This window comes from Bipolaris zeicola, assembly GCF_000523435.1.
Source record: "Bipolaris zeicola 26-R-13 unplaced genomic scaffold scaffold_0, whole genome shotgun sequence".
In the NCBI taxonomy this organism is placed as follows: Eukaryota; Fungi; Ascomycota; class Dothideomycetes; order Pleosporales; family Pleosporaceae; genus Bipolaris; species Bipolaris zeicola.
The window spans coordinates 284,441-307,190 of record NW_006912049.1 but is presented as its reverse complement, the minus strand read 5'-3'; the positions used below and the strand labels follow the sequence as shown (position 1 = coordinate 307,190).

The window sequence follows — 22,750 nt, the reverse complement described above, 5'->3', positions numbered from 1 at the left end:
AATAAACGTCACCGCCCATTGCCCTGCTGCGATCTGAATAACAAGCTTTGCTAGGCCCTTGACTTGCCCTGCTCTTTCTCCCGCACGCAGCCTCTCCCTCCCACACAACACATTCACACGCTTTTGCTTCCCGCCGCCCATACGCATTTTTAGCTGCAGCCTGACTTGCGTTGACCTCTTTGTTGCTTTGCCCGCCACTCAGAGTTCGTCATAAGGAATACCCATATCGAAGAGAGAGCTAGGCTACAACGACTACAACAACGACCACTGCTACACATTCAGGCATGGCGCAGCGAAGAAACGGCGGCGAGCCGCAAACCAAGGACGGCTTTGCGCCTGCAAAGGGTGAGGGTACGTGTTAAGAATAAAGAAAGAGTTGCAGGGCATACAATAGGGGGGAGGCAGAGAGAGTAAGACAAAAGGCTGACATATGATGCACAGCGCAAGATAAGCAGGTCCGTCTGCTATCCCAGGACGCTGGCCACTTCTCCCTAATACGCGCCCTCCACTTGGCCGACTTTATCACTGAGCTCAATGGTACGGTTTCGCCCTCTTTTCTCCCTTTTAGAGTGCAAATTGCAAAATAACTAACATGGCTTTTGTTACAAACCAGGTTTCTGTGGCGTCATGTCCATCTTCTCCTCTCTCCGCTACTGCACACAAGCCGACCACACCGACTACACGAACCTGTACCTCGCACTGTCCTTCATCCCACTAGGCCTCTTCTTCGACTTCATGGACGGCAAAGTCGCGCGCTGGCGCAAGAAGGCGTCGCTCATGGGTCAGGAGCTCGATTCACTTGCCGATCTCGTCTCGTTTGGCGTGTCCCCAGCCGCCGCCGCTTTCAGCCTCGGCATGCGCACCCCCGTCGACCATTTCCTCCTCGCCTTCTTCGTCCTCTGCGGCCTTACCCGCCTCGCCAGATTCAACGTTACCGTCGCCATGGTGCCCAAGGACGCAAGCGGAAAGAGCAAGTATTTTGAGGGCACGCCGATTCCTATGAGTCTTGGCATAGTGCAGGTCATGGCGTACTGGGTCTACAAGGGCTGGACTATGGATCAGATTCCTATGGGCCTGTGGCTCGAGGGCACGGCGCTCGAGTTCCATCCTGTTGTGGCCATGTTCATTCTTCATGGATGTTTGATGGTTAGCAAGAGTGTCAAGATTCCTAAGCCCTAAGGAGCACCCATGTGTTTGTGTACAGAATATTTTTGTGGGTTTCTTTCCCCTCTTTCCTTTGGGGGAATGATGACGATGTGACAAGACTATTGTCAGTTTTCGACATCATGATTGTTGCTGTGGTTGGGATTCAATGGCTGGGATTGGAATGGATATGGATATCAGTGAAGAGAGGGACAGGAAAGGTTTTTACATTTGCGATTGAGGGTTGATGCATGGATGGGTAGGCACTTCGTTGATGCTACGATGGATTGGCGGACGAGCGTATAGAAACATCATGATACCCTCTTATCAGGAATACATACATGCAAAAAGCTAGCTGGATCGTGAGAACAGAACAAAAGTCAGCACGCAATGCACAAGCATACAACTCATATCCGTACGTTCAAGTACCCAAAAAGAAGCACAAACTTCAAAAACGTCAACCCCAACCCGAAAGCCACCTCTCGTATATATATATGCATAAGTATGTTATTACCAACAATGCAGGAGAAAACCCATGTTACTTGTCTAAAAACCCGAGAAAACAACTACCAATTTCCAGTATGAGAAGCACAGGGAGAAGAGAAAAAAAGACCAATGAGTCCAAGCTTCAATGTGACGCGCAGTGGTATCATGAGGAACAATCGAGGGAAAGAAAGGTGAGGTAGAGGTAGAGAGAGAGAGGGGGGGTAACAAGAGAGTAAAGTAGGTCAGAGGGGTAAGTAACCGTGACACGCATCACCTTGTAATGATGAGGGAAAAGCCATCGAGCCACTGCGCACAGGACCCCGAGATACCACCAATAGTGTATCCACGCGGGGGAATAAGCGTGTGTCTAAATCCACATAATTAGTCAAGTTCGTCACAACATATATCGTGTTTAGCAATTGAGGAAAGAAAGAGAGAGAAATACGTACCCGCTACCGCCATTTGGGTTTCCATACCACTCGCTCTTGCGGCCCAGACTAGTGAGGATTTGCAGGCCGTCGACCCAAAGGCCAGCACGGAGCGCAAAGCCAAGGAGGAGCTCGCCCTTGCGGGTGTCGAGAGCAAACTCTGAGACGCTGCCTCCGCGCTTGCCAAAGAGCTGCGTGTCTGTGTCTTCGTAGATGAATTCTAGGCCGTCGACTGCATAGCCGTGGTAGACTTTGATGCGGAGCAAGAGCTTGGTTTGGATATGAACGTAGTCCAAGATGATTTCTTCGGGCTTTGAGCCCTCCATTTGCGAGTAGCCTAGTTTGCCGCCGCGGTAGCCCCAGCGGCCGTCTGGCAACTTGACTCTAGCAAGCTTCTGGTTGGCGAGTTTACCAAAGTCTTCGACGACGTGCTTGCCTCCACCAGCAGAGAACACTTCAACTTTCAAGCGAGACTTTTGCTTGTCGGCGGGCAGCATCGCGCGGAGAGCACCTTCATCCAGTGTCACCTGTCGAGGGTACTGGTTCTCCAACTCGGGAAACTCTTTCCAGTGGCGGCAAATGTCGTCTCCTTCAGTGTAGAGCTCCACCCATGCAATGCCGGATTTTGATGTGGCAATGACGCCGCCTTGGCTCGCATCGACCGTCCACACTTGTACGCTGTCGTCCCCATTTATCATTGGAGCATCGATCGGTATCCGGAAGCAAGGGTGGAACCGGAATCGTAGTACGTCCAACTTGTGCCACCTGCATTCGTCGTTGGGCAAAACTAACCGCTGACCTGGTGACTTGGTGCGCGTTGAGTAAGGCTCCCGACAAGTAAATGTACGGTTCAAGGTAACATAATCGCGTAACATGATCCCTGACTCCTGGTGAGGACAGCCAAAAAGATGGCCCGTCTCGTGGAGGTGTGCACCGATGCCTATGTTAGCGGCCTCCCAGTTGCTTCCAGACTCGTTACAGTCGTTTGCGACAACAGAAGTATCGGTCCGGGTGCAATCCTGGAATGCCTGGAAAACTTCCTCGATGCTCGATGGATAGCTGTGGAGCGCGTGAGAGCCAAAAATGGCAAGCTGTAGATCACCAGTACCACCGCCCAATGCCGCATGTCCCCGTACTGTCTGTGTTTGAGTATCCCACTGTGTATCGAGAAACAAGCAAGAAATGTAATGCTTCTGACCTGGCGCTATGTGGAAATAGTCCCTGCATGCCTCTATGGCAAAATCGAAGAGTTCATTCTTCTTCGTTGCAGGGCCATACTGTTGCGCACGCTCAAGGTCCCGTATTTCCGCAACGGACCTTTTGGAGCGAATAACGTGAATCTTGGCCTGTGTGCGATATTGGTTTTGCTCCCAGTCTTGATAGCTCAGTGTACCGGGTTCCCAAGCATCTTCAAAACGGAAACAGCGACGACCAAAACCATAGCGCTTCATCTGCTCTCCTGTAAAAGCTTGCCAGAGATATGCAGCCATTCGAAACTTCTTTAGTGCGAGCTCAAGGCCATTGCCTTCGCGCTCCATACGCTCACGCGGAGCATCGTATGTGCCTGGAGAATCGTGTCCGAGTATAATTGCAAGCTGAAGAGGCGGAGATTGAGTTAAGGGTAGATAGTTTATGTTGATGAAGGATGCATGCGGGGAGATGGAAGTATTTGACGAGGAGACCTTGGGCGAGGTAAAGTCGAGACGTATTCTGTTCCAGCCAGGCTCGAGGTGTATCAATGCTTTAAAGTAGGATTCGTGTACTGGCCAACAGGTGGACGGAAAGCGGCCTTGGTGGTGATTAACCGTAAGGGTGCCGTCCAAAGGTCTACTTTGCGGCTCGCCCACCTGCCCAAAAATGAGAAGGACTTGCTGATGCACCTGTGGAAAATCAGCATTGCCCGTCCAACGCTGCTATCCATATATACCCATGAGTTATCCGATATCGATACGACACGCGGCGCGAGTAGCGACGATCTGTTCAAAGAGCCATTGGAGCCACTGTGTGCTGGATATGGTCCTCCCTAGAAGCGCTTGTTAGAAGACTTGTTCTGGCAAACGACGGCGACTGCCTACATTGGTGCTGTAGCGCTTTATGGGGTCGACATTTGGACGTTGTGGTACCGGAGGCACAGGCGCAGGGGTAGGGCCGTTGACTTCATCGGTGGTGGATGTGGCTGGTGTGGTAGAGGGAGTGGAAGAGGCGACCTGGGATGAGTTCATAGTAGAGGCAGAGGCGCGATGGGCGAGGCCTTTGGCCTTGTGCTTATCTGTGCCATTGGTGGACTTATCGTCCGTCTTGGGCATGCGACTGTTTCTCCTGCTCAGGCTTCGAAGGAATGAAGGCATAGTGTCGACTAGGGCGCAGTGGTGTAGTAGGCAAGCTGTGGAAGCATAGAGGCAAGTAGTGAGCGACACAAGACGAGCTATGTGGAGCTGCCAGAGACTGCTGGGGAAGACGCGTAATGCGGCGTGATAGCCAGTGGAGGATGCTTGCAGGCGCGTGAAAGCAGTAGTTATGCGATAATGGGGACTATGCAGATGGACACAAGCGAGTGAAGGCAGGATATGCTGGATGTGACGGAAGACAGGAGAGGGTCGTGGTAATTACAGCGGTGGGTAGGGTGGGCGCCGGGCGTGAAGTAGCCTGGCCTGGTCGAGCTTGCTTGCTTGCCTGCGTCGATCCGGGCTAGCAGGCCCGAACAGGTGGAGTGGAAGAACGGCAATCTTGTCCACCGTTGGTCTGACAGCAATTGGGCGGCGGACGAGGGCAAATGCCATGGCATGCGCATCAGCATGTGCCGAATGCGTGGGCTGGCGTGCTGCAGTGCCGCATCGCCGTAAGGAGCGCACGTTACGACGTCGGCGCTGCTCACCACAATGACGTTGCCCGCCAAGCGCTAGCCTGTCTCGACTACCGGCCGCTAGCCGCTTCGGGACAGCTTGACGGCCTGTCTGTGTCCAACAGCTGCTGAGGTGGTGCGCTGCTGCAGCGTGTCGTCGTTGGCATCGTCAACGTACATACAGCACCACTATCGTCATGTATATACTGACCGAGGCCGTGGCAGCTCAGTCCAAAAATAATGCCCATGGCCCCCCCGCTGTGCTGTATCCAGTGTAGATGCATGCACGTGAGCGCTGGCCGTCGTCCCGTCCATCTATGCCAGATCCCCTGTCTCCCTCCGTCACTCTACCTCTCTCTCTCTCCCATAGTCCCTCACGCTCCTGCTCCTCCAATTCCGCACCAGTCGTCATCTGGTGTGGCTCGAGATGATGCGCGGATGCCGGCGGCGGTGCGCTGCTGCTCGATACCATACGATACCATGCCGTTCGGTACGATACAATACACGCCTTAGTCAGCACCGCCCTGTATGCTATCGCAGCCACCAGGCACACACCCCTGCCGCACACCAACCCTCTCAAGACAACTTTGCTTTGTTGCAAGCGACCGCACCAAGGCTCCAGCGCCGGATAGGAGCCCGCTACCCAGTTCACTAATGGATATATCCTGCCCCTAGTCCGCCTGCCTACCACCTGGACCTCCTCACGCCTGCGCCGCCCCGACACCACGGGGCCTGTGCTGCCGCAGACTTTTGAGCTAGTCCACTTCGATCCGCTCCTCACATTCCTTGCCTGGCCGTCACCTCAGCTCCCGCCCAGATGCTGTTTCGCCTGTAGCAACTCTACTTACTGAGACGTCAGCCAGGGAAACAACCACAACAACCACAACAACCACAACAACCCCCTCCGGCCAACCCCTCCATCATGGCTGAACAGGACGACGTTGCGACCAAGGTCCTGCGAAGGGCCCAGGTCTCAAAGGTTCATCTCCCTCTCTCTGGTCCCTTGTCCCCCGTGTGCTGATCGTGTGCTATTCAGATGACCCGCACTCTGCAGAACCGTCTCGCTCTGGCCAACGTCAAGATGAAGAATGGCTGGGAAAGCCTCAGCCTCGACGCCATTGAGCCTGTCCTCGACGGTGTCGAGCGTAAGCGCAAGCGGCCTGGCTCCAGCAATGAAGCCATGTCGGATGTCTCCAGCGTCTCGGAGCGCTTCTATCAACCCAGCGTCCTCGACTCCTCGCCCCTCCAAGCTCCCATCTTTTCAGACCACATTCGCCGTTCCGAGAGCCGGTCCGCAGGCAGCTACACCCAGACCAAGCGGCCCCGTTGCCAACGTCCCAGCACCAACAAATACCCGGCATCGAGCAACCACGCCCGAGTCAAAGTGCGCACCTCGACAAGCGCCGCTACGTCATGGAAAAATAGCTTCCAGCTGCCCGAATCCTCGCCCGTTTATCACCGTAGACATGCACGTTTTGGCCGTCAGCATGTGCCAAGCCTATCCTTTGTTTCGGAAACATCGACCGTCGCCGACTCTCATTCCCCCTTGCTATCCGAAGACGATGACGAAGACCTGCCCATCATGTCCTTCTCCCTAAACCGTTCCCATTTTCAGTCATCGCCGCCGAGAGCCCCGCGTACACCGCCCCCTGATGTTGCTCGCTCAGCACGCCTCCGACAACGTGGATTCAATGCTGCCGGTGCAGCTCGTGAAGGAAGACAGGGTGGCGATGACGCAAATTTGCTCATGTATCTAGCTACGTCGCCAACACCGGTTCGCCCAGGTCACCAGAAGCCGCAGATGCTCGCACCGTCCACTCCGCCGTCGAAATCTACTCCTCTCCCTTCGTCCATGATGTCCACCCCTGGCGGTGGTGGGTCCCATTACACAGGCTTTGGACTGGCGACACCCTCGACAAACTTGAACTTTGCCGAGTTCCTAAACATGTCGCCGAGCCCTGCGCAGGCCAACGCATCGTGGAACCGCACACCTGTCGCAACCCGAACACCCGCGGCCGTCCGAGAAGCACGACGTCATATCAACTTCGACAACATCGTCCCTCCCACCGGTGACGCCTCACATATGCGTGGTCATATTGGGAAGATGGACGGCCTCAGCATGGAACTCGGTGGTGAACTTATATCGTGACCGTCAGCACCGGCCCCTTCACACTCATCACGACATATCCCCCCAGCAACTGCTCGGGCACGACAAAACGATAACGACAACGACAGTGAGCGCATTCGACGGGTTGCTTAACCGCTACTGAATGTGCGGCCGCTGCCGACTGTTGTCAATTTCTCCTCTTGATTTAGTCTTTTTTTTGAAAAGCATGGCGTTTATGGCGGTTTGGTGAGACCCTGCCTGGTCCTGGGTTTGGACAGGACATGTCGATTTCTACATACCTCATGCATCACTGCATACGTTTGCTTTATTTTGTCCTACTCTTTTTCATGTCGCACAATTACCCTTTTGGCGGCTGTTTGCACTAGCGACTGCACAAGCGCTTTGCACGAGCACCTTTGCAAACACCTTTCTACTGGAGCATCTGTTCAGCATCTGTATTTTAATCCACTTTGTAGTTTTTCTTTGTTTGCTATCAGCACGGCTTAGCCAAGTACCGTCTCGGCATGTTATAGACCAGGTCCGGAGGCTTAGCAGGGCACTGGACAAATGCAAATGCACCTTCCCGTACAGCCATTTAGGCGAAACAGTCAGACTCAATCCAAAACTGCATGTAATTTTTTTCTTCTAGACTCCATGATTCCTAACTGATGCAGCTTTTTGTGCAGTGACCCACCACGAATGAACACGATGAGTGCAATTTACCAAATTGCCCCGAAAAAAGGACGCTACATCGTGTTATATAATTTCCGATGATGTCAGCTGATAGCACTAAAGAGCTATCACGCCTCATTTTGTCTGTCTTGTCTAGAAGACAGCACATCCCCAGCCGCCTGCCTTTGTTGGATGTCTGTCGCACCCCAGCCACCCCCTCACCCAACCCACCACACACACTTCCTCACCAACCAACACTACCCTATGCCTACAAGCAAGAAAAAAATACTCCGAGTCGAACCGAGCTTATCAGAGTATGTAAACGACGCGCGCGTATCAAGTGCCGCCGAGGCGTTTCCGCGACAAAGCATGGTAACATGAGTAGTTTAACCCAATCCCACCTTGATCATCGAAATCTAATTGGCTCCAATTACTCTTACCCTTTCCATCTCTCAAACTTCTGTCCACATACAGAGTATATAATCAAGAAAAGGGAAACCGAATCAAGCAGGGGACCTTGCTTGATCTCATCGATGCCCAGGCCGGCTCAATCCGCGGCCTGGGGGGGTGGTTGGTTGTGTGTGTGTGTGTGTGTGTGTGTGTGTGTGTGTGTGTGTGTGCATGTAATGAGTATTAATTCAAGGCTGTTTGCTCCTCCTCACTCAGTCTAGTCTCATTTCCATGTCGAAAAAAAAGGGCGGGCAGCGGGTAACGGCAGTTTTAGGTCATATTGCATGGGGGGGCATGATAAAAAAAGGTAAAAAGCGGAAACAGAGATCCAATGCCCCCTTTGGTTGGAGAGGGGGATTACTATAAGCAAGTAGTATAGTTACGGGATCAAGGATGGAGGAAGAACCATGGTGACATGGCTGTAATATTTACGTTCGTATCGTAATTTAAATTGCCCGGCGGCTGCGTGTGTTGTGGGTTTTCCCGGATGTGGGTTGGGTTGGGTCTTGTTACGGGTTAGGTACAGCGGGGAAGGAGGGAAGGATAGGGCGGATCGACGATCTAGTGCGTGGCGCGGCATGTTTGACGCTTGACCTGTTTTGCACGCCTTTTTTCGTGTGCTTGCGTGGGTTTTTGTGGTTTGGTTTGGTTGGGGGTCGGCTGAGCTGGGCGTGCGGTCTAGTTCGTAATGGTACCATTAACTATAATTGGTGTTGGCGGAAACGACAAAAACGGGCGTGGCCGTGGAGGGTGCGGATCTTCCATTATCTCATCAAGGCGTCATGGTGTCGTTGTTTTGTCTCAAATGTCACAAGTTCGGTCGCGTCGGCTGGGTGATGGACGGACCTCTTTCGTTGCGAGAACAGAAGAAGGGGGGCAGCGGACTGGCTTGAGCTTTGTCTTGTTTTTCTTTGTTAAATCAGGCTGTTTTGGGATGGTGATGACGGGGATAGGGAAAAAAAGGTAGGTATAGTTGTGTTGAGTTATGGGGATAGATAGTCTTTTTTGCCCTTTTTGGGGGGCTGATTTCGGGAGTACTCGTATTACCGCGAGCGCTTGGCTTGTTCAAGGGCTGAGGTATCACCCTTTCGCAACCTCCTTACATTACTACTTCGCTGTAGTGGTAACATGTGTAACTTATTTTACGCATAACAAAGAGGACAGAGACAAAGAAAAGTCCCTGCATCCTGCATCTTATCCTCCTTGTGCTGTATCTACACCCAAGTACAGCTGGCTCAGATAACGGGGAGAGGGAAAGGGGCAGGTGGCATGCTGATCCTTCACCCCCGTTCCCAATAATTAGCATTGTATACCCCATGTTACTTTTTTCAGCCTTGACTACAGTTGTCATGCTCTCACTTGCGCCCGATTGCTGCCCTTTAGACTTGGCGACCTGATCTGATGGTTGTTGCTAAGGGGGCTTGAGTGTTAGTGGCTTGAGCCACAGATCCCTATGTAGGTACGAGAACAAGGGAGGGGGGCTTTTTTCCATATGACCATCTAAGCAAGGTTGAGAACGGGAGAAGTGTGAACTAGAAGGTGTACGCATGCAGGTGTGCTGCTGATTAGATGCAAGTACCAATTTGGTTGGGTTGGCACTTGTATTCGTATTTCGCTCCACGCTATGCTTCAAGACATCCATTCTCATTCTTCATTCCTATTGCTATCATTTAGGTGTACTGTTACTCCTACACACATGCGCTTGTTTCGCTGCTGTGCGCCAATCCAATGGTATCTCGTTCATCATTTATACACTTCAGCATTCCCTGTTGCTGTCGCCCAGATTACATGGTACATGCTTACCATCAATTCATTCATAGACACGTGGCGCATGAATTGTAGATAAAAAGGAAGAAGAAAAAAAGCATGACATGCAAAGAAGTTTGGAAATATTTCTAATAACAAAGAAAACAGCCAGTACCATAACATCCTGCTACCTGACGTAGGTGTTGGAGTTGACTTGGCTGGCCATGACCATCATCCAGATGAGAAACACCGTTCCGATGATCCAGAATGCAAATTGGGCCTGCCAGCATTGGCCTGTTTCCAGCTTGGTTAGTCTCTCCCATCTTTCGAAAAGAACGTATGGTTACTTACAGATATTCCTCTGCTGCAAAAACGCTAGCGTTTCCATGGTGGGTCCCCTTGCATCGTTGTTGAACACATAGGTATTGCATTGATTGTTGATGTTGGGTCCAGCGAAGAGTTGTATCGCAGTTCCTATGACGCCGGCGAGGAAGAGGACGAGCAGGATGAAAGAAAACAACATCATGACGCCAGGAAGGAGCTTCCGTTGCGCAATGTAGATGATTTCGATAATGATGAAAATGATAGCGAGAGTGCCTACCGTGACACCATACGGCATGATCCTATACGGAACTCGGGTTAGCAGTCGTCTCTAGGGAGAATTGAGGATTGTTTGCATTTGCTGCTTGAGAATAGGTAGTAGACTTTCACATACCATGGCGTTCCCAAACCCATTCGATTCTGTATGTCCATGAATTGCGCATTCACGCCCAATATTAGCCCTGCTGTTGCCAGCATAACTATCGTCCAGATGTTCAGTTGTAAGTCTGGCCAGTAGTACTTTTCCCGTACCACTATCGCCGAGCCGACGACTGTGCCTGAGTGTCCTGCGCGCGCCATTTTTTCGATCTTTTGAGCCTTGAGGCTTTGTCGCACGCGGTTTGCGATGGATTTGCGTTCAGTTGGGGTCGCACAAGGCGAGGGGGTTGTTGCGCTCGTGTAGCTGCAATGGTATTCCTAGGTGTGGAGCTGCGTTGCCTTGTTTACCGTCGGTTATCCGGAAACTGACTTGGCAGCGTCGCAATCTCTCTTCCCCTGTCCAGCAATTGACCAGATGTGCCTCTCTTCTGTTGATATCCAGTCTCTCACGGCGTTGTCTCCGAGTCTTTGCGCGCTGTCGTACGGAGGCTGTGGGGAATTGGCACAAGCGAATGAGTGACGTGAGGGTGCGGCTCAGACACGGCGGTATTGTTGCGGGGTGGAATGCGGAGAGTTCGGTGACACCAGGAGACCCCTTTCAAGGAGCAAAACTGAGGAGGAAAAAGAAAGGTAGGAAAAGATGGGCCGTGTACACAGTAAGAGGAACACAAAAGTCGTCCGAGCCCCTACAGAACCTGTTGTTGTTGATGCTTCCGCGGACCGCCGCGATCCCATTGAGGAGGCTGGGCTGGGATGGCTGGCACGTCGCCAATGAGTTTATTGGCCGCGGCACGAAGCTCCATCGGAAAAAAAGCCCAACCTTTCGACTGTCTTGGGTCTTTCGCAGCATCCGACAGCTGTGACGTTGACATCACGGCACGCATATGCTTTGCTTATTCTAGCACATGTTGGGAATTACTGAAGTTCGTCTTGTCACCCGCGTCTTTGATTGTAGGTTAATTAGTGGCTGGTGAAAACCATCAGCATACAACAAATGACCACTTCCAAAATGAAATGATGCGCAATCCCACATGCTTCTTTGTAAAGTTGTTTTGGTGACACGTCAGAAGTTCGGCATCTGGTGCCTCTCAAGATTTCAGTGATGTGGCGCCATCTCTCTCAACCCCAACAGTCAACCATGATCACCACGTACAGTGCTTCTCAGCTTCCCGTCTTTGCGATTGCTTGTAAAATCGAGAGTAATTTGGCTAGAAAAATAACAATCCGCGCATCCATCTCAAAGTGTCCGCAACAGGGCGCCATATTTTCGACATGGTACAGTGATTCCATCGCAACTCCAAAACGCCGACAAATGATCATGGTATCGGTGGGTAATCGTAGGCTCGAGCCGAAACGGCAGCGCAAAAGGCAGCGCTTCTCCACCGTGAGGTGATCGTCGTCCCAGGCCGAAGCATTTAGTATCCTCCTCGTCCACGTCCACCAAAGCCACCACCGCCACGTCCACCGCCTCTTGAGAAACCACCGCTTCCGCCGCGACCTCCACCACGGGCACCAAAGCCTCCGCGTCCAGGGGGTCCACCCCGTCCACGCGGTGCTCCACGGCCGCGACCTCCAAAGCCGCGAGAACCACCTCGTGGTGCTCCACGACCTGCGCCAGCGGGCTTCTTGACCTTCGTAACGCCGCCAACAGGCTTGGGCTTAGGCAAGAACCTATTTTTGTTAGCGCACTAGATGGACAGCCAGGTGAGCCACGTTACCTGTCAAGAGGGAGCAGCTTGTCGCCTCCAATGTAGAACTTGTCGCCAGCCTTGAATGACTTTGCTTGTATGCCCTCTTGCGGCTTGATGGTGAAGTAGACCTGGTTCAGCGGGCCCATGATCTCGTCAACTTTTCCAATGGGCGTCTGCAGATGGGTCAATCCTTTTTTCTCCTTGGCTTCCAGATTCGAAACATATGTACCTTGTTCTCCAGGTAGATTGGCGCATTGAAGTAGGGAATCTTGGTGTTTATCGATTCGCAGAACATCTCGTTTTCGCAGTCGTGAACAAATTTTCCCATTTCTTACAAAGAGTTAGCTCGAGCCTTTTCGCATCAAGGTGCTCTTCTTACCAACAACAGTGTCTGGGGGTCCGAAAGAAGCTCCCATTCCACCGCGTCCTGTGGCGCATTAGCTAGGAAATTCTGCACAGCTCTGAGCGTGCCACATACCACCACGCGCAGAGAATCCACCACGTCCGCCGAAGCCGCCGCCGCGACCGCCACGAGGAGTTCCGCGAAATGCCATTGTTTCTGTTGTGTTGAGAGTGGTCGGTGCGCGAAAGGTGAGCTTGTTCGAGAGCTTCGCGAAAAGTTCGAACTGAAAATGAAGTTGGAAAGTCAGGGCCAATCGGTCTCACGTTTCGCCGATGGATCCTGCCGCCGCATAACCCCACCAAATGCACCTGCCAAGGCCAAGTGGGCTGTCGTGGGCGTGGACCTTTCTGAAATTGTGTATGAGTCGGACGTTGCTTTGCATCCGGACTTGACCCTCCAGACTGGTTCGGAGACACTCTACTTGAGACAAGGTTCATCGCATTTGCATCCCATTCTGAGTCACCTCATCTTGTGCAGTGCTTGACTCACCACTGCTGTATACATACAAAAACCGCCCCGCGTGCTTGAGACTCGGCAGTAACAACAACATGGCGGACGCAATCAAAGATGCCGTCAACTCGGCCGTCGAGGGAGTGAAAGACCTGGCCGTATCTGCCGAACAGAAGGCCGAGCAAAAAGGAAACAAGGCCCCGAAACCGAAGAAGGAGAAAAAGGCCAAGGGTGATGCTGGCGATGGTCGTCCATTGATGCTTGACCCTGCACCAGCCTACATAGACCATCGTATTAAGATTTTGTAAGTGGTACTTGGAGTTTCGCGAAATCCATGCTAATCACGTCCCAGTGAGAAACTCAAGGCAAAGTACGACGAAGAAATCGCCCAGAAGCCCCGCGGTACGCTCGTCACTTCGACACGAGACCATTTTGCATAGTGCTGACTCATTGCTTTTGCAACAGAGAAAATCACCATTACGCTTGAAGACGGCAAGATTGTTGAAGGCGAATCATGGTCTACCAGTCCTGCCGACATTGCGCGAAACATCTCCAAGAGTCTGTTTGAGCGCACCGTTGTCGCGCGTTTGGACAAGGGAACACCGGAAGAGACACTTTGGGATCTTGAACGACCACTGGAGAAGAGCTGCAAGCTTGAGCTCTTGCCTTTTGACGACCCTGAAGGCAAGAAAGTCTTCTGGCACTCGAGCGCGCATATCCTAGGAGAAGCCTCGGAACGCAGATTTGGATGCGACCTGTGCATTGGTCCTCCTATTGAAGATGGATTCTACTATGAGGTCTGTTTTATTACAAAATTTCAAGGACACTGCTGATTATGTTACAGATGGCCCTCCCCGATAACGCTGCCGTTGATCCCGCCGACCACAAACCGCTAGAGACCATTGTCAACAGCATTGTCAAGGAGAAGCAAGTCTTCGAGCGTCTGACCCTGTCCAAGGACGATCTGTAAGACTTTTCATTCTTTTGCGGCGAATCTATCTAACTTGTCTTAGGCTTGAGATGTTCAAGTCCAACAAGTACAAGCAGCACATCATCAAGGATAAGATTCCCGACGGTAGCTTCACCACTGTGTACCGGAACGGACCGCTAATTGATCTCTGCCGAGGACCCCACGTACCGCACACTGGACGGATAAAGCAGTTCAAGGTCATGAAGAATTCCGCATCATACTTCTTGGGTGATGCCAAGAACGACAGTCTGCAACGTATCTATGGTGTTTCCTTCCCCGACAAGGATGCGATGCAGCAACATCTCAAGTTCCTTGAAGAGGCTGCCAAGCGCGATCACCGCAAGATTGGAAAGGAACAAGAATTGTTCTTTTTCCACGAGTACAGCCCTGGTTCGTGCTTCTTCCTCCCACATGGTCAGATCATCTACAACACACTACAAGCCTTTCTGCGCGAAGAATACTGGAACCGTGGGTATCAGGAAGTCGGATCACCGAACATGTTCAATTCTGCACTATGGAAAATTTCGGGTCACTGGCAACATTACGCAGACGACATGTTCACTTTCGATGTCGAAAAGGAGAAGTGGGCTCTGAAGCCCATGAACTGCCCTGGACACTGCTTGATTTTCGGGCACCGTGAGCGTAGTTACAGAGAATTGCCTATTCGCATGGCTGACTTTGGTATCTTACATCGGAATGAAGCCAGCGGTGCGCTTACTGGCCTTACCCGTGTACGCAGATTCCAGCAAGATGACACCCATGTTTTCTGTACCCAAGATCAGATCACGGAGGAGATCTCTGCGCTGTTCGACTTCCTAAGAGCTGTATATGGAAAGTTTGGTTTCACATTCAAGCTGAAGTTGAGTACACGTCCTGAGGGCTTCCTTGGTGACATCGAGACCTGGAACAAGGCCGAGGCGAAGCTGACCGAAGCTTTGGATCAATTTACCGCTGAGGGTGGTGGCGCTTGGGAGCTTAACCCTGGTGATGGTGCTTTCTACGGTCCCAAGATCGATATTACCATTTCGGACGCTTTGAAGCGAGAGTTTCAGTGTGCTACTATTCAGCTCGATTTCCAGTTGCCTATCCAATTCGGACTTGAGTACATGACTTCTGAGGTCGTTCCTACAAAGGCGAAGGAGCAGCTGAAAGAAGTCGAACAGGCCGACCAGAAGAAGGAGAAGCCAGAAGCTACTGATGCTACTGTGGCCAAAAACCCCAAGGAACCACAACCAGGTTATGCAAGGCCCGTCATGATTCACCGTGCTATCTACGGTTCCTTTGAGCGTTTTATTGCGTAAGTCTTGACGCTCATTCGTGATCAGAACATTCCCACTAAACAGCTCCAGTATCCTCACAGAGCATTTCGCGGGTAGGTGGCCTTTCTGGCTATCACCTCGCCAAGTCATGGTCATTCCGGTGATGCCGAGCGCAAACGACTATGTCAAGGAAGTTCAGGCTGTGCTCCGCAAGAACCGTTTCCACGCCGACATCGACATTAGCGGTAACACTATGCAAAAGAAGATCCGCACAGCACAGTTGGCACTATACAACTTCATCATGGTTGTCGGTGCAGAAGAGCAACAGGCGAGGGCTGTCAACTGGAGAAACCGCGATGACCAAGAGACTCAACAGCGTGGCGTCATCGTGCCGCTTGATGAGGCTGTCGAGAAGCTGGTCAAACTGAGAGATGAGCGCAGGCTTGAGAACAAGGTTTAAATTAAGCTGGTGGAGAATGAACCATGACTGATGCATATGAGGCGTAAAGGGGCATGAAGATATGAACTGAGGAAGTATAGTGAGGCGGCGTGGCTGACATATGTCTGTTTAAATATCTGAGAGAACTGGAGAGTACGGAATGGTTCTCTCCAATACCCCAAAAAGAACCCCAGAATGAATTTTGCTCAAGTATCAGCCGTTTGATTTGGTGTATGGTGATGGAAGAGTGAAAACGGTGCTCGTATGGCGAAATGTGATAGGAAACACCCCCGCTTTACTGGAAGAAACCAAGCGATCGATACCCTTGCGTGAGGGGTTTACTTTATTTGGTACCTATCAATTTATAGTATTCCACGGTCTCTGCACAGCTCGAGTGTTACTCATGAATAAGCTACCTTAGTTTTCCCGACCGATTTGGATGGCTACGGTAGAGGTGCGCTTGGATTGCCAGGTTCGATGGTTGCATAATTGAAACTGTCACGATTGGCATGCTTGTCAAAAGCTTAGCATCTACTTATGCAGATAGAGTTCGAGATTATAATGTGCAGCGTAGATGCAGAGGATGTACCGTGTACTTACGTATGAGAAGAAAGTTCCAAGACATTGGTAGCCAATCAAGAGGCGGGGAGACGCTAGGGTAGGGGACCCTGCGTCCAAGTGCGCAGCCAACGGTCAGAACAAGCCCTTGTGGACTCGAGAATGAGGCGGGGAGATTGTACTGCCCCAAGCTTACAGTTGAATAGGGGTGGAGTTATGTACTTAGGTTACATGGTATGACGCCAGGTTTTCGCCTCACGAGCGTGCCTACTGTCGTCCATGCTTGCTTGCTCTGCTTCAATCGACGCTTCTTGGGTACACGCTACGTCATTCGTCACCCGTCACGGGCCCGGCCGTCCCTGTAATTAACTACTTGCCCAGAAGCTGTGCTTGCTCTCCTAACCTCCATACCATCCTCAAAAAATACCCACGTCAATTCACATTTCCCAATCACAATGACAGCTAATGCGCCCACGCTGATCAATCTGCCGCCGCCGCCATCTGGAGACGAGACTCCAGGCGATGCTCCGTAAGACATCATATGTCCCCGGCGGGGCTGAGTATTGACAAAGTCGACTAATACCATGCACACAGGGGCACACCCAATTCCGTTACAACTACCATGTCTGAGTTGTCTACTGTTGCCATCAAGGACGGACATCGAGGCCACTTTCCCCACCATCGCAATCCAGCTGAAGCTGAGCGCGCGGATCGCATCTCACGTCTGGCTGGCCTTGAGCGGGTTGCAGTCTCTGGCCGCTCTTCCCAAGGACTCAACCCAGGTGTCGCAGCCAACCACCCTCTAGCTTACTTTGACGCAAACAACCAACCCCAGCTGTTCCGCGAGCGCAGTACCGTTGGCAGTGCTAGTGCCACTGGATCTGTCGGTGGTCGCACAACCTGGGCCAGCGGCAGCGATGTGTATGAGCCAGACCGGATGAGCGAGGATCAGGACATGGACACTTCAAGCATGGGTGGCTTCAGCGACGAGGCGGCTTCTCTGGTCGGTTTCGGTGAGGGCGCGAGGACGCCAGCTCGCCACAACAGTCAGCTCGGCAGTCCGGCTGTGGGCAAAGCGAGCGCATTGCCTGGCTATCTAAGGGACCAGACCCCGGCGAGCCCTATGTCGAGCGTCGGCGTCCCTCCCAGCGCGGGATCGACGCAGACCATGTCGAGCACTGAGCAGCAGAAGAAAGAAGCACGCATGATGAATGGCATGACGTACGACGACAAGATCGTCGACACTGCTAGCGATGGGCCTACTACCAGTGGCCGGGATGGCGACTCGACCTCAGGAGACGCCATCCGCAAGCGCATGCAACAACGCCAGGCTGACCAGGACGCGCTGACGCCTGAGCAGCAGAAGGATGCCTAGGCGGAGGGTCTCTGTTTTCGTTGGGTTATGATTTCAGGCGGGAGTTTGGAATGCTGTCATGGCTACGGCAGGCGGTCTTGATGATTTTTCACATTTTCAGTATGAATACAACGCAGCATGATTATTGAAAATAGCTTGTGCTTGTTTGAAACAAGGAAGCATATAGCGAGTCCGATTGAATTGACTGTATGAAAAAAACCCTTTTGACGCCTGTTGGCGATCAACACTTTTGCAAAGTGCTGTGGCAACCCCGCATTCCGCCTGCAGCTGGTGATAGGAGATAGCAGCTGCGGGCATTGCAACTGCGGGCAAGCGTCCCCCGCCCACTTTGATTCCGCTTCACATGCGGCGACTCTGTTGTAGAACAACCGATAACTTGTCGTCTCACACTAGTATCGCTGTGTCCTGAGCACATGCATACTTGACGGCATATAACTCTCTGCTCCACACCGACATAACTCTTAACTCCTGCTGCGGAGCCCCGCATCCCGAAGTACGCAATACGCCATACGCGACACGCAGGCGTCGCAACCATGACAGAACGCAACCACAGCGCCGACACCAAGAATGCCTCCCTCAGCAGCTCCACCTCATCCATAGGCCGCAACGCTCCGCCTGCTCTCAAGATGGGCTCTGCTCCAAGTCCACACTCGTCGCACCGCTCAAGCTTTGCTGAGCATATGCGAGGAGCCCCCACATCACCGCGCGCATCACGCCAGCCCTCCCTCACGCAACAAGCCCTGCAGGAGCTTCTCAACAACCCTCCAACAAAGGGCGGCGATTCCAAGTTCCAAGGACGTGACTGGAAGACTGTCCGTCTTCGCGAGATTGTCGACCCTGAGCTGGTCAGGTTTGTCGAGTACGACACCAGTGTCGAGGATGCTACGAGTGTGAGGAACATGGCTGCATCCTCTTGTTGCACGCTCGATACTGATATGCATAGATACTCGTCAAGAACGGTGCTCCCAACGTCGTCCTCCTTCGCGAAGATACCAATTCGCGACATGCGGTCGGGACCTTTGATTACAGCGATCTGAATGCCTACCTTCTCCTTGTAGTCGGCCTTGCACAACCTGAAGAGAGAGACATTGCATCATTCGACGAGCTTGCAAGGAAGGGTCGAGAGGGCAAGCCCATTCCCCTCAAGGACGTCAAAGAGGTTGGCGGCAACAAGGAGCCGTTGATCACCCTTGATGAGAATACAGACCTGTGCAAGGCGATTGAAGTGTTTGGCAGTGGTATACACAGAATACTCGTTGTTGAAGAAGGCTCACAAAATGTCGTTGGAATTCTCACACAGTTGAGACTAGTGAAGTTCTTCTGGGAGAATCGATCGAGCTTTCCAGCCGTCAACCAGCTCTACCCGCAGCTGATCAAGGACTTGGATCTTGGGTCAAAGACGGTCATGGCCATCAAGTGAGAATCCGTGGCATTTATCAATGTCTCTGAGCTGACCAGACAAACAGTGGAGATAAACCTTTGGCGGCAGCTCTCGAGCTTATGAACAACGAAGGCGTCTCGTCTCTCCCAGTCCTCGATGCACAGAACAATGTTATTGGCAATATATCACAAGTCGATGTTCGGGTAAGCTTTGAGGATTCTGGCCTTTTGCATCTGTGACTAACAGTATATCGATAGCTCCTGACTAAGTCCACATCACTTCCGTTACTTCGCTCATCCTGCATCCACTTTATATCCGTCATCCTATCTGAACGGGGTGTGAATGACGGCAAAGACTCGTTTCCTGTGTTCCATGTAAACCCATACAGCACGCTTGCACATACGGTGGCTAAGCTGGTAGCTACCCGCTCACACCGCATGTGGATCGTTGATGCACCATCACCTGCCTCATCAGGGCCTTCCACGCCCGCAATAACACCCGCAATTGTTGTCCCACCTTCACCAATCACGCCGCTGCCTGGTTTGGCCGGTCCAACTCCAGTGACCTCTACGGCACCCACACACCTTGCTGCTACAGGAGCCGTTGCCCCGTCCATTTCGGCATCAGCAATTTCAGCTATGCCTGGAGCTAGCCTCTCAGGCAGACTCAGTGGAGTCATCAGCCTTACGGACATCCTCAATCTCTTTGCACGAGCCAGCGGACTAAACCCCCATGATCCAGATGAAGCTAGACGGGCCAGACGCAGGTCAAGTTCCAGTAGCATGAGGAGAAGCATGGATAGCTCGCGCAGTGAGAGTATCTCGGCCATCGCAGGCAGGCGCAGCAGTGTAAGTGAAAGGGAAAAGAATGGTCCAGCGCCTCAAGGTTTGGGCATTTCCAGGGGTCGCGGCCCGTGAGAGGGAACCTTTGGGCCAGGGGACCTCGATCCTTTGAAAGAACATGATTTCCTTTGCACTTAGAACCACGCGTGACGAACGTTTTCCGCATGTTGTCTATCAGCAAGTTTACATCCATCATTGGCGGGAATCGTGGCTCATGACCATTAGCACGCTCCTTTTCCTTTTGGTTTTTAATGTGCATTATTTATTTTACTTTGTCAAGCCAGTATTCATATGAGCGAAAGACCTTTTTTTTTCCTATGCATATAGTTTCTTGCGAGTGAACCATAGAAGACAGGAGAAAGAAGAAAAAGATTGTCGTTTTATTTTTTGCTTTTTTGTTTCATAACAAAATGTCAATATGGAAGCACTCGTCACGTGTGCATCTCTTTATGTAAACAACCAAGCCTTGCAACACTTTTGTATCTGTGCCTTGTTTTCCCCAAGAGGAAACGAACTGAGGGATTTTTTTTACAAAAGGAAAGTGATATCATCACCTATATAAAGTTTTCGCCAATCGGCCCCCGTCCGGGATGTTGGAACGAACGATGAAGGGTCGGCGGCCACTTTTTAACTCTCAGACAGGGAAGGACGGTTGTAAAATTAGCGGAATGGAAAAGATTATGACGATCAGGAAAGGCTTGCTCTAGTGAACATGTTGCCGATCCTCTCTCTCTCTCCCACACATACGCAACCCCCCAAGCTTTCTTGCGCAATAAAGTTGCAAATGTGGGAATTTAAATTGTTACTTTTTTTGTCCGACCCGAGAATGAAAACTAAAGGGTTTGTGGCTGAATAAAAAAAGGGTCAAGAATAACATCACGTGGGGGGGATTCGAGAGACAGTTACTGTAATGCAAAAAAGGTGGGGATGGATATGAGTGCGGCTGTCATGTTTTGTGTGTGTGTGTGTGTGTGTGTGTGTTGGAAGGGATGTTCCCTGCAGCGTATACCGGAGCATGTGTAAAAAAGAACGTGGGTCCTTTTACAGGTTCGGATGTATTGTGCCGGGCTTGTAAAGTAATCACCTTGTCAATATCTGCCTTGCAAGGGTGGTTTTGGCCAGTAGTATCCTTCTTGTTTTGTGTGATGAACTAGTCACACTGTGTTTATGGATGACGGAGCACTTTATTTGTTAAGATATCCGCAGGGACGATATTTGTGCTGAGCTAATTATTTCGCAATTCATAAAAATGCAAGTAATCGGATGCAAAGTAAAGTTTGTATGCAAGCCTCTTTTTCGCTCGTGCAGGCGCCCCCCAGAAAACAAACATGGTTGGCGTGGTTTAAAAGTACGGATTTGCGAGGAAAGAAGAAAATACACACGGCTGTAACGAAGCGCAGGGGGCGCCTAAAGAGGAATTGGTGGAGAAAGAACAAAAGATATGCAGGAGAACGGAACGAGGGGGCGGGTTGCAAGGCCCCTCAGGCGCGAGCCATCGTCTCAGACCATGCACGCCTGGTTGCAGGTCGTGTGCCTGACGGGATATTAGGTGTGTCTGCCCTTCCTCACTCCCTCCCTCTCTCTCCCCTCTCTCGTGATCCTTCCCGACCGGGACGGTTTGTTCGGTATACCTGTCGTAAGTAATATTGCGTGTTCGCTGGGATGCGTGACTCAGGAAGACTGCCCGCCTCAATGGATGGTGCTCATCCCCGTACATCGGCCAATAAGTCCATCAGCCGGCGCTATCGGCTTGTGACCGCGCCCGCCGAGATGACTGCTTGGGAGGATTTCTGGGAGCACTGGCGTTTTTTTCTTGCTTCCTGGTAACTGGGTCTTTTGTTCTGCTCATGTTCATATCGTATTTTGTTGCCAAGGCGGTGGTAATGTGACTGAGATACACATGGTATTTGCTCGTGAACACTGGAGACTTGTCTTGGCAGGAACAAGGTAGTAGTAAGGTGTTCGCATGCATATGTTCTAGATGTCGTCTTTTTTTTGCTTGCGTTCACCGCGATATGTTTGTTTATATGCTAATATTACTGCTCTTAATACTAAGTAGTCAGCAATTCCAGTCGAACCGACGCTGACCCGACGGAAACTTTTCCAACTTGTCGAAGTAGCAAGCTTACATATATTTGTCTTCCATGGTTGAAACCTACCGGGGTGTATTTATGGTTTCGTAGTTGTGGATTAGTCTGACATGCATTGCACTACGGTTGAGTATGATGAAGCTAAATGGAGTCTTGTATATGCTGATGTGTGAGGATTCAAGAGACTGCAAAAGGCTAAGTACACTCGCTTTCTTGTATCTATGTACAGTCGATCACACAATGTACTGCCTTCTTTGACTAATATGCGTCTACATTTTATAACCCCGCCTCTATGACTTGGGTCGATTTTCTAGATATTTGGATAGTTTATATCCATACAGGTACTAGCCTCACCTAGTCCGTATTGACGGCCACGGTCTGGAAGCGTAATGATTTCACATGTGACTTTACTGGCCTACTGGGACAATGGACTACCGTGGGTGACATTCCGATAGTACGGAGTATTGAGACGTTTGTGCTGACTGGACAAAGTGACACAGGGAAACCATGCATTGCGTTTGATGATGATGAGACTAGCTGCCAGCCAGTACGTGGTCGATGATCAGAGTACATGTAATGTAGCCAAGTATTGGTTTTTCCCCTACGAGGTGTTCTCTGGATAGGTACACCCTACCATCTGATAACATAGTTTTGTTCTACAACCATGTTTTGTTTGTACGGCCCGTGTGAGTTTCTATTGTTGGATTGTTTTGATGCTA

At 51.4% G+C, this 22,750-nt stretch overlaps 9 protein-coding genes across 9 annotated transcripts; 6 read left to right on the top strand and 3 right to left on the bottom strand.

Moving 5' to 3' along the window:
- Positions 1–284: 284 nt before the first annotated feature.
- COCCADRAFT_31723 (uncharacterized protein) lies at positions 285–1,179 on the top strand (the record flags this gene model as incomplete). The annotated part of the gene is made up of 3 exons (XM_007708163.1): positions 285–351; positions 442–537; positions 614–1,179. The coding sequence occupies 3 exons, from the start codon at positions 285–287 to the stop codon at positions 1,177–1,179; spliced, it is 729 nt and encodes a 242-aa protein (XP_007706353.1).
- Positions 1,180–1,899: 720 nt separating this feature from the next.
- Positions 1,900–4,405, bottom strand: COCCADRAFT_80619 (uncharacterized protein; the record flags this gene model as incomplete). Its single annotated transcript, XM_007708238.1, has 4 exons — positions 1,900–1,996; positions 2,079–3,937; positions 3,985–4,080; positions 4,133–4,405. 4 exons carry the CDS (start codon positions 4,403–4,405, stop codon positions 1,900–1,902), a joined length of 2,325 nt encoding a protein of 774 aa, XP_007706428.1.
- Positions 4,406–5,821: 1,416 nt separating this feature from the next.
- Positions 5,822–7,048, top strand: COCCADRAFT_80842 (uncharacterized protein; the record flags this gene model as incomplete). Its single annotated transcript, XM_007708237.1, has 2 exons — positions 5,822–5,878; positions 5,936–7,048. 2 exons carry the CDS (start codon positions 5,822–5,824, stop codon positions 7,046–7,048), a joined length of 1,170 nt encoding a protein of 389 aa, XP_007706427.1.
- Positions 7,049–10,061: 3,013 nt separating this feature from the next.
- Positions 10,062–10,774, bottom strand: COCCADRAFT_80555 (uncharacterized protein; the record flags this gene model as incomplete). The annotated part of the gene is made up of 3 exons (XM_007708236.1): positions 10,062–10,168; positions 10,226–10,497; positions 10,590–10,774. The coding sequence occupies 3 exons, from the start codon at positions 10,772–10,774 to the stop codon at positions 10,062–10,064; spliced, it is 564 nt and encodes a 187-aa protein (XP_007706426.1).
- Positions 10,775–11,711: 937 nt separating this feature from the next.
- Positions 11,712–11,966, top strand: COCCADRAFT_80600 (uncharacterized protein; the record flags this gene model as incomplete). The annotated part of the gene is made up of 1 exon (XM_007708235.1): positions 11,712–11,966. One exon carries the CDS (start codon positions 11,712–11,714, stop codon positions 11,964–11,966), a length of 255 nt encoding a protein of 84 aa, XP_007706425.1.
- Positions 11,967–12,287: 321 nt separating this feature from the next.
- On the bottom strand, positions 12,288–12,680 carry COCCADRAFT_80770 (uncharacterized protein; the record flags this gene model as incomplete). The annotated part of the gene is made up of 3 exons (XM_007708234.1): positions 12,288–12,437; positions 12,494–12,594; positions 12,644–12,680. The coding sequence occupies 3 exons, from the start codon at positions 12,678–12,680 to the stop codon at positions 12,288–12,290; spliced, it is 288 nt and encodes a 95-aa protein (XP_007706424.1).
- A 535-nt stretch (positions 12,681–13,215) lies between these two features.
- COCCADRAFT_80851 (uncharacterized protein) lies at positions 13,216–15,806 on the top strand (the record flags this gene model as incomplete). Its single annotated transcript, XM_007708233.1, has 6 exons — positions 13,216–13,421; positions 13,470–13,519; positions 13,583–13,914; positions 13,962–14,083; positions 14,131–15,384; positions 15,437–15,806. The coding sequence occupies 6 exons, from the start codon at positions 13,216–13,218 to the stop codon at positions 15,804–15,806; spliced, it is 2,334 nt and encodes a 777-aa protein (XP_007706423.1).
- A 992-nt stretch (positions 15,807–16,798) lies between these two features.
- On the top strand, positions 16,799–17,718 carry COCCADRAFT_80606 (uncharacterized protein; the record flags this gene model as incomplete). Its single annotated transcript, XM_007708232.1, has 2 exons — positions 16,799–16,872; positions 16,938–17,718. The coding sequence occupies 2 exons, from the start codon at positions 16,799–16,801 to the stop codon at positions 17,716–17,718; spliced, it is 855 nt and encodes a 284-aa protein (XP_007706422.1).
- Positions 17,719–18,251: 533 nt separating this feature from the next.
- Positions 18,252–20,016, top strand: COCCADRAFT_81006 (uncharacterized protein; the record flags this gene model as incomplete). Its single annotated transcript, XM_007708231.1, has 4 exons — positions 18,252–18,608; positions 18,662–19,134; positions 19,185–19,302; positions 19,357–20,016. 4 exons carry the CDS (start codon positions 18,252–18,254, stop codon positions 20,014–20,016), a joined length of 1,608 nt encoding a protein of 535 aa, XP_007706421.1.
- Positions 20,017–22,750: the final 2,734 nt, after the last annotated feature.